A 15,521-nucleotide genomic window follows, 5' to 3' on the forward strand; every position below is an offset into this window, starting at 1 on the left:
TTTCTGGATTTGTTTTCTCATTTTGTCTCTCATAGTTGAGGTCTACCTATGATGTAAATTACAGACGCCTCTCATCTTTTTAAGTGGTGGAACTTGCACTATTGGTGACTGACTAAATACTTTTTTGCCCCACTGTATATATTAATTGTTAGTAGATCTGGTAAATGGAATTGTTTTGCCCTAAGCAGATATTACAAATGGTGTTTCCCCACCCCAAACCCTCATTCTCCTGCAACTAGTAATATTCATAAAAATTACCTTAATTAAAACATTACAGTAAATTCCTCTCAACATACTTCAACCAATTTTTATTAACATAACCATATGAGGGCTCGCTTTTTAGCAGTACAAGCTTTATTTTGTTGTGGCGCTATTACATATTTCAAATTTTATATTGAGAAACTGTAAAACAAAAATTTCGGGGTGGAATGAAAATATACTCCATTTTGCCACTGTTTTGTTTTGTTTTTACAACTTTAGTATGCTGTAAGAACGACTTGTTTATTCTGTAGGTCAGTAGGATTATGGTGATACCCGTTTGGTTTTTGGAGTTTCATCTATTAGGCTGCCTTCACACGGAGTAACGCCAGGCTCAATTTGAGCTTATTTTTACAGGCGTAGAAATCCGAGGGTCGCGTTAACATTGCATTTATGCTGCGTTTTTTTTACTATGAGCGCATGCGCGGTGTTTTTTGCTCGTGTACATGCTCCATTAAAAAACGCGGAGCGTGTACGTGAGAAAAAAACGCCGTGTATGCGCTCATAGTAAAAAAAAAAAAGCCGCGTAAATGCAACGTTAACGTGACCCTCAGATTTCTACACCTATAAAAATGATCTCAAATTGAGCCCGGCGTTACTCCGTGTGAAGGCAGCCTTACCATGGAATCACTGTCATGCATCTGAAAAATACACTGACGTGAGATTGTCTGAGTTTTCAAATGAAATCTGCCTCATTTGTAATGGTCACACACTGTTGCTTGTGCAATCCACAACACTTGCCTCCATACTATACCACTACAACCTTAATAACCTAAGTAAAAACATGATGCTAATTATATGGTATAGACCTATCACATATTTGGATTACTTATCATGTAATAACGAGAACCATCTCCTTCACCAAAGCTCCCTCCTCCAGTTCTTTCAGTTAAAGTCATCCAGTTGCCCTGAGATACAAAAACGAGTATGACCTCATTCATTTCACCCTGTTGCTCCTTCCATTCATTCTCTTTGGAAGTGCTTGAGATAAGCGAGCGCTGTACTTTGGCTATCCATGGTGCTCCCGGAAGGTTATAGAGCATACTTGACCTGCTGCTTCCTCCTGTCAGAATCAGTGGGGGTCCCAGCAGTCAGACCTCCACCGTTCATGAAATTATTGTCGGTCCTTTCGATAGAGGATAACAAACTTGGTGCAACCCCTTTAATGTATGAATGTAGAAGATATTTAGTATCACTTTTACAATATTTGATCATCCTTTCTGTATCTCATTTTATATATTTTATGTGTATATTGAAGGGTTCTAATGTTAAAATTGTTCTTGCAGGTTGAACAATATCACAATATTATCTTCCAAGGTCCAGAAGGAAGTCTACAGGAATATATTGTGGATCAGTTATCATGTTGCATCAAGGTATCATACTGTGGCTTGTTGTTAGGTCATACCACATATGTACAGCACTAAAATGCTAGTAAATGTCTTTTTTTTTTCCTACCAGCACAAAGAAGAGGCTACTGGCTTTAGCTGTGATATCGTAAAGGTTGAGGCGGAGTCTGAGTTATCTAAACAGCAACTTGTAGACATATTCATCAATTCAGGTTAGTGGCCTAAGAAATGACGACCTATTCCCTCTTTCCAGAACAAAGTATAATCTGTACCAACTGGCCCAAAAACATCTCTCTTATGGCATCATCTTCCCTAACTTACAGTAAAATTATATTTTTCTTTTTTTTTTTTAACCTTGATTCTACAGTAAATATAGTCTTGTGCACTCTGTTTCTTGTCTGCCCAGGCATACTTCATGTGTATATCTATATACTTTAATCTAGGTTTGATTCTGACAATTACCAATTTTTACTGGTTTGGATATTTTAATTCATCTAAGTAGTAGGCTTTTCTCCATTACTGTATCTATGCCCTAGGCTTAGATCTGATGCTGTATCTATGTAGTGAACTCCTCTACTTGGCCCCACAAATCCATTTTGATTTCTATGGATTTTGATACAAAAAATACCTTCTTTGCTATAGACATGGTTCGCCTTGTTGCATGCTTTTTTTAACTGATCATTGTTATTACTTTTTGTTTTCAGGTTGCCTGATTCCAGTTACTGATACCCCTCCATCTAAGAAGAAAACCATTATTGTTCTAAAAAAGTTGGAGACAGTCTCCATGTTGGAATTGCTTGGAGATTTAATGTCTTCGTTAGAAAATCGAGGCTTGGAAAATCCATTTTGTGTTCAGAGAGGTAAGTGAAGTGCAGAGTTTGTGCTAATTTATTCTTAAGTGGTTATCATTGTCACATTTCACATGTTTACTGTTGAAGCAAATGGAGCATCTGAGGCATACTACTTCCATGAAGATTGCTTTTTGATGGGTACAGTGGGAAGAGCTCGCCTACAAGGATCTGAACTACTAGTTCAGCAGCATTTCCGTTGGGTGCAGTTAAGATGGGATGGAGAGCCGATGCACAGTTTACTCCAGAAGGTTTTGAAGAAGAAGGTTTTACAGAAGGTACTGTATAACTTTACTTATAATAGGCCATCAAACACATTATAGTTAACACTATCAGTGCTTTGGATTTTGTAAGGGGTTCTGTACAAAATTGTATTGTGTGTGTGTGTACAGCTTATCACAGTAATAAAATAAAGGGGTATACAATGATAAATCTAGACCAGGTAACACTAGCACTGCCTTTTTCAGAAAGTGGTGAGGGTGACGTTAAAATGTCACTTGTTGCAAATTTTGTCAAGGTGCAATTTAAAAAGCCACAGCCTTCCAGTTTATGACTTATTTATGGCAGAAAACTGGCATTAAAGTCCCTGCTGTAGTGTCTCCGCTGATTTCAGTATAAAGTCGTCAGAAACCCAGTGGACCCCATTCTAGTTTATAGGGTCCTGCGGGTTTCAGTTTGTAACTGCTTTTTAAGTGGATAGGGTTTCTGTCTTTCAAGTCCCCATGCGAACCCAAAGGACATAAACCCGCACACTAGTGTGAACCTAGCGTAATTTCCCCCGGCTTGGATTGTAGGCAGTATGCATTTAAGTTGTGCACCTAAATGAAATGACAGTAAGCAGAGAAGCACAAATTATCTGTGCAAAATATACTAGTTTTGGTTTATGGGAACCTACTAATTCACTAGGGCAGTTGTGACCATACATCACAATATCAATGTAATGAGCAGAAGAAGTCTATGCTTATCGTTGTTATGGTTATGATAAACTAATAACATCCCATTGTGGGTCAGATATTGAGTCTATTCTTAATAATGCATAGGTGATTTAATTACTTTAAATGCATCAATATTTAATGAGTTTATTCAATTGTATTGTTGGGGTTCCTTGAGATCAGACTTGGGAAACGCTGCATTATATTGTTCTTTTCATACCATCCTTTCCTTGCACATGCTTGCACAAGGCATGCACCATTTTATACCAGTAGCTCAACTGTCTATGACCAAAAGTCATGCAGAGGTTTTACTGAAATTGATGTTTTCATTAATTTCATGAGCACAGTTAAGCAGCATATGTGCAATGAGGCCGCTTTCTTCTATTTTAGATTTCAGCATTTTTATATTGTATATCATAAAAAGAAAAAAATCACATTTGTTATATCTCTTAGTTCAAAGGTAAAATGCCTTCACCCAGTGATCCTTTATGTAGAGGCGCTGACTGGATATATATGGTTTGGCACCAGCTGAACTCCTGCTTGTCCCGCTTAGGCACACCAGAGGCCCTCATCGGCCCCCTGCCATTTATATCTTGTCCAATAGTACCCGGAAATCTTCATGTAATGGTGAAGTGAGTTCACATGTCTGTTCTTTTATACTGTATCTTTTTTTTTTTTTAAATGACATATATATGACCAATGCTGCCTTGTAATATCATCCATCTAAACTGAAATTCAGCAGTTAATATTTCTTGATCAGCTTATAAGGATATTTTAGAGATGACAGCATAGTTATTGTTATTCTTGTATATAGTCATGATAATGTTTTATTGATATGTATTAAGTTGTTAAATATATTTCTTTTAATTTCCATGTCTGATATAATGCCTTGAAGTAGATTGAGCCTAAAGTGGTTGTAACTTGAAAACAGGTTGTCAGTTTGTTTACTTTAGATGTATAACCAGTTTATTACTGACAGACTCCCTTTAAACATATTGCTGTTTTCAAGTTAGCTGGACTCCCTTTAAAGTGGTTGTCCAGGAATTACAGTATTTGGACTGAAGGCCAGGGAAGGTGAAACATAAAAAAAAAAATCTTACTCACCGGTTAGCCTCGTGTAGCCTCAGAATTTCTGCTGGCACAAGCTTTGGTGCGAGCTGGACCGTCAGGGACTTGGGGACACCAGAGCTCTGGGAACAGGTGAATATGTTTTTTTTTATTCTCACCTTCCCCAGCCTCTGCCCAATTGTTGTAATTCCTGGACAACCCCTTTAAGAAATTTTTTTTTTTAAAAAAATGCTTATCTCACTCTTCTGTTCCCAAGCTGGTCCCCAGTTATCACTGCCACAACTTCAGTATTTCTGTTGTCTAGTAATCTGCCCTTAATCACATGTTTCAGCTGGGACCTCAGCACAAGCAGCTTGTTATTGCTGAGGCCAGTCAGTCACTTGCTGTTTGTGTAGAGGTCAGAAACAGCAGAACTGTGGCAGTGATAACTGGGGCACCCGTGTAGGAACAGAAAGGTGAATTGAGCTTTGTTTTTATTCCTTTAAAGAGGACCTTTCATCAAATCGGGCACATGCAGTTTTATATACTGCTGGAAAGCTGACAGTGTGCTGAATTCAGCGCACTGTCGGCTTTCCCGATCCGTGCCCGCTGTAAAGCGCTATCAGTCCCAGGAGCGTAGCGCTTTAGTGTCAGAAGGGCGTTTCTGACAGTTAGCCAGGAACGTCCTTCTGCCTCGCGGCGCCTATCGCGCTGTACTGTGGAGCGGGGAGGAACTCCCCCCTCCCGCTCCTGATAATACTCGTCTATGGATGAGCTGTGTGAGCAGAGGGAGGGGGAGTTCCTCCCGGCTCCACAGCACAGCGCGATAGGCGCCGCGAGGCAGAAGGACGTCTCTGGCTAATGGTCAGAAACGCCCTTCTGACCATAGAGCACTACGGTACCGGGACCGATAGCGCTTTACACCGGGCACGGATTGGGAAAGCCGACAGTGTGGTGAATTCAGCACACTGTCAGCTTTCCAGCAGTATATAAAACTTCATGTGCCCGATTTGATGAAAGGTCCTCTTTAAACACATTGCTATTTTTACAGTTTTTGGGGGGTTTTTTGTTTCCTTTTCTCTTCCATTTCCATACTAAAACAAACATTACGAAAAACAGCCTATCGATAAATCAGCAATGTGTTTAAGTTGGGCAACCCCTTTAATGGGTTGCAGTAGTTTGTATCCCTTTTACATGAAGCGTTATGTGTATTTGTAGGTGGATGTCAAAATTGTGGAACGCAGTGATTGTTCCAAAAGTCCAAGAAGCAATCCTATCCATTGCCACATCAAAAAGGTCCTCTGTTTTTGGACATGTTACAGCCACAAAAGCTCCAAGCCAAGGACAACAGGCGATTGTTAAGGCTGCTCTCAGCATTCTGCTTAATAAAGCTATTCTGCATGGCTGTCCTGTTCCAAAAAATGGTAAGAATTGTCTGTAACATAGTTAGGAATAATATTTAGAAGGAAAGACTTGATTTTAAAGTAATCTTATTAATATACTGAGTCTTTAACAAGTTAATCATTTTTCCATTCAGTCTTCTTTAAAATGTATTCGGCTGTTGGAAATACTGTTGATGCAATAAAATCCTTCTTACAGCAGGGGGAAGTCACCAAGCAGTTGTTTAGGACCCTTAGGGTTAGTTCACACGGGGAGCGGAAGTGCGGATCTTGGCACCGAGAGTGACGCAGGGAACCGCGTCACTCTCTGGTCAAAACCCGTCTGCCACAACTGTCGCGGCTTCCCTCTCCGGAGTAGGCTCAAATGAATGGGCCGAGTCCAGAGGTTGCTGCCGCGACTCAGCAAGCCGCGGAATCCACCTGAAGAAAGGGCAACCTGCTTCTTTTTTCCGTGAGCCTGGCGGTCTCCATAGACTACCATTGTGAGGGGGTGGATTATGACGTGGATTACGTGCCATAATTTGGCCCCCCTGTGCCTGTGTGAACTAACCCTAAGTAGCAAGTGGTCTCCTCTGAACAGCTAAGATGACCTACATTGTAAAGGAGGTCAAACCCATGACACAAGGCCCTAGCGCTAGGTGGTATAAGATGTTGTGTTTGGCAGTAAATTCAGATATTGCATTTGAACTTTATATGTGAAGACAAAGTGATTTTTTTTTTTTTTTTTTTTTTTTTGTGTCTGTCTGGTTACTATAATTTTGGGGGCCAAATATTTTTATTTACAGTGATCTGATTATGCAAAATTATTATTAATGTTGTTAGCACATAATGTTCTCCATGTTGGTCAAATTCTCTAAAAACTGACTTGCATGTAGGAATGAAAATGGTTTCTTTATGCCTCCTAGTGGCCAACAATGTATTCCGAAATGATGATGATTAGCACAGCAGAACCACTAATAGTACTTTTTATTTATATAGTGCCAACATATCCCGCTTCTCTTTATAAATTGTAGGATTCAAGTACAGACAAAATGAGACATTACAGAATAATAGCGAGTTCACAAAATGGGATTGGGGACCCTGCTCGCAAGAGTTTACAATCTGTTAGGTAGAGGGGGTGACAAAAGAGGTAGCATTTCTTACCGTTTACTTTCACCTTGTATACCATAGTCTCAGATGTTTAAGCGTGATTACTGAAAGATTTGGAAGCCTAATACGTGGTGTAACCTGTACAGATATGGCTTTTCTGGATTAGAGGTTTTGCATGAAGAATCCCAAATTCTTATATATAAATTGAAAGAAATGAAAATTACAACATTAATCTGAAAGAATGTAATCTGTTTAAAGGGACTCTATCATTCAGAGAACACATTTTTCACTAACCCTACATTGGAATCGCCTTTATAAAGGCTATTCTATTCCTACCTTTGTTTCTGTTTTCTAGACAGTGGTTTTTGTGTAAATTGGTTTTTTTTGCAGATATGCAAATAAAGATCAGGGAGACAGGGGGCGTCCCCCGCCCCTTGTGTTCCGAACACAGCAGTGTCATAGCCTTCAGTGTGTTCGCTCCCTCCGACTGCCCATTGTATTCACGCCCTCCACGATGATGAACTCCCTTGTTCTGCCTCCTCTTCTGCTACATCATCAGCAGCATCAGTCTTCAGTGAGATCGCAATCTCACGCATGTGTTGTCAGCTCTGCCACTTCAGGTTCGGGCAGAGCCGACAGTGCATGCTCCAGCATCCATCTTGGTTATCATCCTACATGAGTAGAGTAGTATAGAGCAAGATAGGTATGTTTTTAAGTGATCACAATGTTTTTTGTTGTGTGTAGGAGGGTATAATAAATATGTATATACAGAGAGAGGGGGAAATATATTTTATTAATTTTGACCATCTGATATTTCAGATATAGAACAGTATATGGCAGATTTTAAAGGAGGAAGCTTTACTTTATCAATGAGCTCTTCATATAAGTGTGGCGGAAAGAAAAAGGGAGAAAATGGAGCCTGGAGAAAAGTCAGTACAAGCCCTCGTAAAACGTCTAACCTAAATGCCTCATGGAACTCTACAGAAGAGAGAAAAAAAGGTATTTTGAGTAATGAATATTATTCAAATCTATTGTACATTTAACCCAAAGGTATTTTTGCAGGTGGGGTTTCTAGCAATAAGGATCCCACATGCTGATGTAGCCCTATGTTTTCTCCCATCTCGCCATTGAAATAAACTTGTACGTTTGACCAAACCCAGTGTGCATGTTTATAATGTCACATTAAATAGCTTCTGGATGCGGAAAGTGTCCTTTATACTGTATAATGGAACAAGAAAACATTGTAAACTGTGGCACTGTTGCAACACAGAAGTAGATTTGACTCAAGACAGATCATAACATGGAAGGATGGAGCCTCCTAATTTTTATCCTGGTTCTCCTTACTTGCCTCCAATTCTATCTTCATTTTTAGGGTGCATTCACACGATGTAACATTAAGCGTGATCTGGCACGTATACATGTGCCAGCAGATGATGCGCTCAAAATGCTCCCATTCATTTCAATGGGAGTTAGCAGCGTATACGGGGCGCAAAATAACGCAGCGTATACGCTCCTAACTCCCATTGAAATGAATGGGAGCATTTTGAGCGCATCATCTGCCGGCACATGTATACGTGCCAGATCACGCTCAACGTTACATCGTGTGAATGCACCCTTATTGTTACAGTTGTTTTCAAGCTTTATTATTGCGAAACTACTGTTAGAGAACGTTACATCTGTGATATAATAGGGCAACCACTGCACTGTCCTGGTGAAATGTGTAAATAGCAACGTATCTAACAATTCAAGTGTCATGTCCTTTAATGTAAGTCCTCAGAAATGCTTTCTGCTTCATTGCAGGGGACTCATCAAGAAATGCGATACAGAATGGAAACAATTCTTCATGGAACAAAAAAAAGTATGACCAGCTTACGTGTTTATTGCGCTTTGTTGTTGTTAATGCGCGCACACAAGATTATCATCAGCGGGGTTAAAAAAGATAATTTGCGAATCAAACCGAAGGAATACCCAGGTATAGATAGACCCCAGTGGCATGTGATTGACTACAAAGTCTTCTCCAAAGAAGCCTTCTCCTTTTGGTCTATTATTATGTCCGACTCTGAGGCCACTGGAGAATCCTCTTGTACTTTTGTGGGCCAGTCTGACCCTGCACACTAAATTGTGTGATATCAAATTTCAGCACTGTAAAAAAAATATTGATATTAAATGGATGTTAACTGTTTGCTTGGGTTTCCTCCGGGTACTCCGGTTTCCTCCCAAATGCCAAAGACATACTGATAGGGAATGTAGATTGTGAGCTCTATATGGGACAGTGACTGTCAATGTCTGTAAAGTGCTGCGAAATATGATGGCGCTATACAAGAAAACCTAATAGTAATAATAATAATGGATCTAAACTGTGTTATCCTGGGACAAATAATACTTCCCAGCTCTTTCCCTGCACTGGATAAGCTTTATTACAAATACATATGCAGGTCCCCAGATTTCCATTTATTACCTTTGCAGAGTACAGCTAGGAAGGAGAGAAGTCTTGTTCCTCTGCCTGTTTACACTCTGACTTTCTGTCGCCATATTGGCTGGCTTCTAGAGTATATGGGAGTCTGTGATGTTGTAGAAAGTTGGCATTGCAGCAGAGAAGGCACCATGCACACACTTCACTTCATGGCACCCTGCTATCCTCTTCAAAGGTAAACATTGAGGCGCAGGGGAACCTGCCTATATATTAGAAGAATGCTCTGGTAAACTTGTTTTATCCACAGATAGCCCATATAGTGCTTCTAATGTCAAAAGGTGCATGACTCAAACCAGCAAAATATCTTGCTTTGCCATCAATGAGTAGTTATGGACTTTGTGCAAATTCTCTTATATGCAGCTATTGTGGTGTTCTTTTATTCCTCTGATTTCCTATTGCAGTAATATAGATATATTAGACTTATAGCGAAGAGCTTGTTTATCAACCATTACCTACCTGAAAATAGAAAACAAACTTCTTCAATGTAATACTCACACATACATACAATTTCTTGGCAAAGCCTCAAATTAAAAACAAATAAATAAAAGTAGAATTTAATATGTTACACATGTTTTGAAGACAATATTTTCATTGTCATTTCTGCAGATCTCTGGGTGGTGATCATCCTAGGTCTCTCCACATAGAGCAGAGACTGTCAACCAGTTCTGATGATGAGACTGACCTTGTGAAAGAATTGCGCTCAATGTGTTCCAGCAAGTCAGAGCCAGACATTACCAAGGTAATGTTAACAAAGAAGATTTTTTTAAGGAGCAAGGTATTGGGTCTAAGTTGCTATCTGTTACTTGTGTGCATGAGGACGAACACCATTTCTGGTCATTATATGACTTCTATGTTCTGTACTTTGCAGTTCTCTCAGAGCTGGTGGATGTGGAATAGCTGCCATACACTGCACACAATGGATAAAAAAAGAATCTGCTCCATGACACTCTCTCTCACTCAGTAAATGCCCCTCAGGACCATGCAATATCTAAATACAGAACTAATAAAATTAAACACTTTGTGATAGAGATCTTCTGTTTTGCTCCAACATCACACTAATCCTATGTTTCTTCTCTTATCTCCTGAGCTTTCTAACAATTCCTCCCATTCCTTTCCATACAATTTTTTAGACTTGTGTAATCTGAGTCATGTGACTTGCAGTCTTGAGATAGATATAGCAGAATTTTCATCTTCTTTCAATTTTTATCATAGGGAGGGGGCAGGGAAACAGCGTGATAGCCTAATATGAGCAGAAAGAGGGAGTTCTCTCTGCAGAGGCATATTGCAAAGTTTCCTATAACCACCTGTACCATTCATTTATGCAGAATTTAGTTTGTTGCAGTGCCTGTTTAATATTCAAAAACTGCTCCATGACATTTTCCATTTTTTACAGTACATTGCCCTACAACATGAATAATTCTATACATAACATTATAATACTATCAACTTTTATCCCTGCAGATCGCAGACCTGGATAACTGTCTGGTGATTTTTAAAAGTCCATCAAATGACCAGAGTTCAGCAACAGTCAACAAACTGCCTTCTCAAAAGCTCCATAAAGTAAGTAACTTGCTTTGAAGGGTCACATTTCATAGTTTTGATGCAGTTTTTCCACCTACACCAGTAATGGTGTCTAAGGAGAATGGAAGTATAAGGGAAATCTTGGATGTCTCTTCCCTTCTATTAATTGGTTAAGAAATGTATAACGTGCAAAGTGCAACACATATATCATATCATATATATATCAGATCATATATTACACTGTATTGTATTCCGTACATTTCATGGAAAGAATCTTTGCGTTTTTGTAGATATGGCAGCCAGCCCTCCCGGGTTCTTTATGCATGTTTTATTTGTGGGCAATACTACTTCACAGTAATTTTTTTTAGATATGTATTTTTGCACTTTAAATGGAGATAAAAGGCCACATTTAACGCTTGTGAATTTGTAAAACGGTGTTCAGTGTTTACATATTCTATGGATAATTCACATCTAGCCTTGAGACATTGTACTTTTGTTGTTTCTGTGCTATATGGCACATGTAGTTTAGGCTCACATCTGCGTTGGAGATTCCGTATGAGACGCTGCCACATATTCCACTTAAAATCGTCATAGAGAAAAGTCCTGCAATTATAGTCTATGGGGTCCGCGGTTCTCCTCAGGTAACTGCTTTTTAAGCAGACAGGCTTTCCGTCTTTCGGGGTCCCTACGTGGTCCAGGCCTGCCGGTCCATTGTTGACTTCTGGCGGAAGTCCTTGCAGCAAGTGACTGCTGAGGCCAATCAGTGGCCTCTGCGAATGACATGTGATGTCCCAGGTCCCTTCCTGTGGCTGCTGTTTGGCCATAGTGGTCACTGAGGCCAATCAGCGGAAGAAATTCGGGAAGGCACAACTGGCAAAGGGTTTCACTTCTATTTCATAATCTATCTATCTGGAAAAAAAAAATATATATATATATATATATATATATATATATATATATATATATATATATATATATAATTTTTTTTTTATTTTTTTTTAACCTGACCCGGCCCGTTTAAAAAAAAACAAACAAAAAAAAACCCCCACACATCCTCTTTACCTACCACGCCAGTGTCTCCTTCCTATAACTGATCGGTGGAGGTACCAGGAGACATACTCCCAGAGATCTGATGTTGTTGACTTATGCTAAGGATAGATCATCAATAGTGTCACCTTGGAAACCTATTTCAAGGCTTTTGTCATATCCTCCTGCTTTTCCTTCATTTGTTCCATTTCAGATAGCACATACCTAAAAGGGTTGCATAGATATTAGTATTTGACACCAATATATTTTAGGTGCATTGACCCTCTGCAGCCACAGTTACCAATCATCGGGGTATCATTTTTTTCTTACATTATAACTGAAATGTTAACTTGCCAAATGACTTTCTTTTCACAGAATGGGACTTGTCCTCTTAGCAGCAGTCAGATGTCAGACTACAAAGTTCCGAAACCAAAATTAGAACCTGGCAGTACAAAAGTCAAATCATTGCTTCCTATACCGAGAAGTAACAGAAGAAGCAGCAGCAATACAAGGCATATAGCCATTTCTAAAGACTCGAAATAGGAATTCTGAAGCCGGCTACCAGAAATGTATACCTTTTGTGTATTTAACCCTTGATGTGCAGAAGCAACCTGAAATATATTGCTTTGTTGTAATGTATTGAAGACTTGCCTAGCTATATCAGGATAACTATTTCTTGTATAAAGTAATAGGATTGATGTACATAATACCTCCCTGTATTATAGATTGTAAATGGGGCCACAGATACTTAATATGTATATATGTTTATAATGTGTTCATGTGAGTTGTTTCCGTGGTATATTGAAGTGTTGGGAAGCTTGGCTGTTCTACAGATTCATTATTGATGTTAATATTATTTTTAAGAAATGAACAAAAGGGTTAATTTGCCAAATGTATAAAGTGTTTATGACAGAGGTATTACAAGAGACCACAGGCAGGAGAATCTGAATCCTGTGTTGTATTATGCACAGTTCTGGCTCACATGGAATCTACATTTCCTTCTACTGTATATCTATTTTTAATATTAATTTCTGTACTCGCAAACCCAATGCAGCGTGGCAATAATGAAGACCCACTGATTTTATCAATGCACCTTTTTACACAAGCCATAGACAATATGTTGACTGTTTATTTTATTCAGCCTAAAGGTCACACTGCATCTTGTTTAATGCATTTATTGCTGTTTTGTTTTTTTTGCTTGCTCTGTCCACTTTGTTGCTTCATTACTTCTGTAGAAAGACGGATCTTATTGCAATAAACACAATATTTCTTGTCTAGTAGTGTTTCCAGTCCAAACTTGTACTTGGTTGTGTGGATTGGCCGTGTCTTATACTGAATCACACAGTGGAAATAAATAGTTACATTCATAGTATGACACAGTTTTTCTATATCACTTCACTGGGAAGAAGTGTCCACATGAGCAAGTTTATTGACCAGCATATTGTTCCCTATCACATGCAGGGGATCACTATGGATCCATTGACAGACTGATGATCCATGTGAAGAGAAAATTATGGTAAATGGAATGTATCCATAAAACACTGGAGAGAAGGTTTATGTGACTTGGTAGGCAACAATAATGTAGTAAGCTTACAGCTTTGTACTAAATACAATCCGTACACATATTAAGGAAAAACCATTTGTACCACCATGGATGGAACGATACCTAGATGGTATATCCAATCACATGGGGATCATTGCCTTTTAACTTGTGTGAGAAGAATTTCATCAAAATGTGATCTGATAAGTTCCATCATACGATATGTAGTTGTCCTAAATAATTTCAGAGAACTGGGGATGCCATATGTGAGCATATATGTTATATTAATGTCCATAGCAGATGTCTGCATCCTGGAAGATCCACTGAGTTATGCAAACAGAAAAAACATGAATTTTACAAAAAAAATGACGGATCATGCATCACTTTATTTTGTGATTTGATATTTTTGGATTGGGTTGCATTATCCTATGTTTTTGTTGGAGATATTAACACTATATCTTACGGTCTAATGTTTACCAGGTCTTCTTAGACATCTGAGGAATTTTCCTCATTTTCCAGCTTGAATTCTACAATGATTTGTTTGGTCAGTGCAATCCTCTACACTAGAACCCTTTCCCTGTATTTAGGGGACACTACTAGTGTGACAGACATGACAACCACCAGACAGTCTTTGTTTGTGTTCATTCCGTGCTCATATTTGGATAATAAGATGGAACTATGAACAAAGAACCTTCTTTGTGTACTGCTATAATGTACGTGTCTGGAACCTGGCCTTTATTTTAAGACCTCTCCAGAAAATCAAGTTTAGGTAATCCCCGTGTGACCTCTAATAAGTTAATGGAATAACCGTGACCGTGTTTGCTATGGTTGTATTCTAATGGTGATGTTTACTTTATTCTGCTATAATCCTGCTTGCTTACTGAAGGAAATTCATCATGTTGATCTACAAAAAGATGGTAGTTCACATAGCCTCTAACTTTCCAAAGCTTCAAGCACTCTCACTGTTTCTTTGCTTAAAGAAGAACTCTGTCCAATTAAAGGAAGTGCTTTTGGTGGAGAACTACATTAAGATAATAATAATAATCTAAAATTGTAAGTACTTAACAGAATCTACAAACTCGCCCAAATGCAATTCCACCTCCCAAAGTTCAGTCAACCTCCTTCAAAACCACATACAAAGATCAGATAGACCTCTTTTGCAGGCATCTGATCATTGTATGCACATTAAATTACTATTTGCATATACTGAAAATAGATCGGTCAAAATTGCTTAGGATCGGTTCACTAAAATGTAGGTTCATCACCAGCATACCAGTGAGTATATAAAAAGCTCATAAACCTAAACCAGGGTGGTTTGGTTATGCTACTGTCTGCACCTTTGTCTTAGTCTTGTGGGCTCCTGTGCAAACTTTGACCAGGGCCACCTACCCCATCACTACTGCATATTCTTCATAGTGGCGGTTATGGGTGTTGTACTGTAGCTGTATCACAAGAACTTGAAAGGGATCTATCTATACCCACAACTACAGCTATCAAAAATACTGTGAGTGAGCATTATAGTGTGTGCCATGTAAACAATGCTGGGAGGTGCGTCCTGTGGGAAATATGTGATTTGTGTGGGTCCTCTCCAAACTAAACGTGATGGCCTATCTAAATGATAAGCCGTCAAAAAGGTAGAGAACCCCTTTTAAGACTGATCCCAATTCCTTTGTATTGATGACCTATACTTAGTATAGGTCATCAGTAAGGGATAAGTGAGGGTCTAACACCTGGGATCCAGCTAATCAGTTCCTTAAAGGGACTGTGGCATTTGTGTGAGCACCGTGACCCCTTCACTATTTACATTACATGCAATTTGTTATATAGTAACTGATGTAATTGCAATCTGTTCACATATATTAAAATCAATATATAATTTATAAGCAATCAATTACTAATACATTGTTAGAGAAACATAAAGGTAGCTCTCTAATATATGGAATAAAAAGGCACCCATATTCTATTTCTGTGCATGAGCCCAGTACTAATATATCCACATCTATTCTATTTGTTTCTAAAGCGCACAGTCTGTACAATTACT

General features: G+C 38.8%; 1 protein-coding gene across 1 annotated transcript in view; it reads left to right on the top strand.

Annotated features, from left to right (window-relative positions):
* CTTNBP2 (cortactin binding protein 2) overlaps window positions 1-13,836 on the top strand; it is a 97,984-nt gene extending 84,148 nt beyond the window's left edge. The window contains exons 13-23 of the mRNA XM_075274206.1: window positions 1,545-1,631; window positions 1,717-1,816; window positions 2,309-2,464; window positions 2,543-2,730; window positions 3,838-4,016; window positions 5,650-5,855; window positions 7,740-7,919; window positions 8,721-8,778; window positions 10,000-10,132; window positions 10,855-10,953; window positions 12,316-13,836. Coding sequence (XP_075130307.1) covers window positions 1,545-1,631; window positions 1,717-1,816; window positions 2,309-2,464; window positions 2,543-2,730; window positions 3,838-4,016; window positions 5,650-5,855; window positions 7,740-7,919; window positions 8,721-8,778; window positions 10,000-10,132; window positions 10,855-10,953; window positions 12,316-12,483 — 1,554 coding nt within the window. The 3' untranslated portion in view covers window positions 12,484-13,836. The remainder of the gene's footprint in view (window positions 1-1,544; window positions 1,632-1,716; window positions 1,817-2,308; window positions 2,465-2,542; window positions 2,731-3,837; window positions 4,017-5,649; window positions 5,856-7,739; window positions 7,920-8,720; window positions 8,779-9,999; window positions 10,133-10,854; window positions 10,954-12,315) is intronic.
* The last annotated feature ends 1,685 nt before the right edge of the window (window positions 13,837-15,521 follow it).

The sequence above is a fragment of the Leptodactylus fuscus genome, chromosome 5 (assembly GCF_031893055.1).
Source record: "Leptodactylus fuscus isolate aLepFus1 chromosome 5, aLepFus1.hap2, whole genome shotgun sequence".
Lineage (NCBI taxonomy): Eukaryota > Metazoa > Chordata > Amphibia > Anura > Leptodactylidae > Leptodactylus > Leptodactylus fuscus.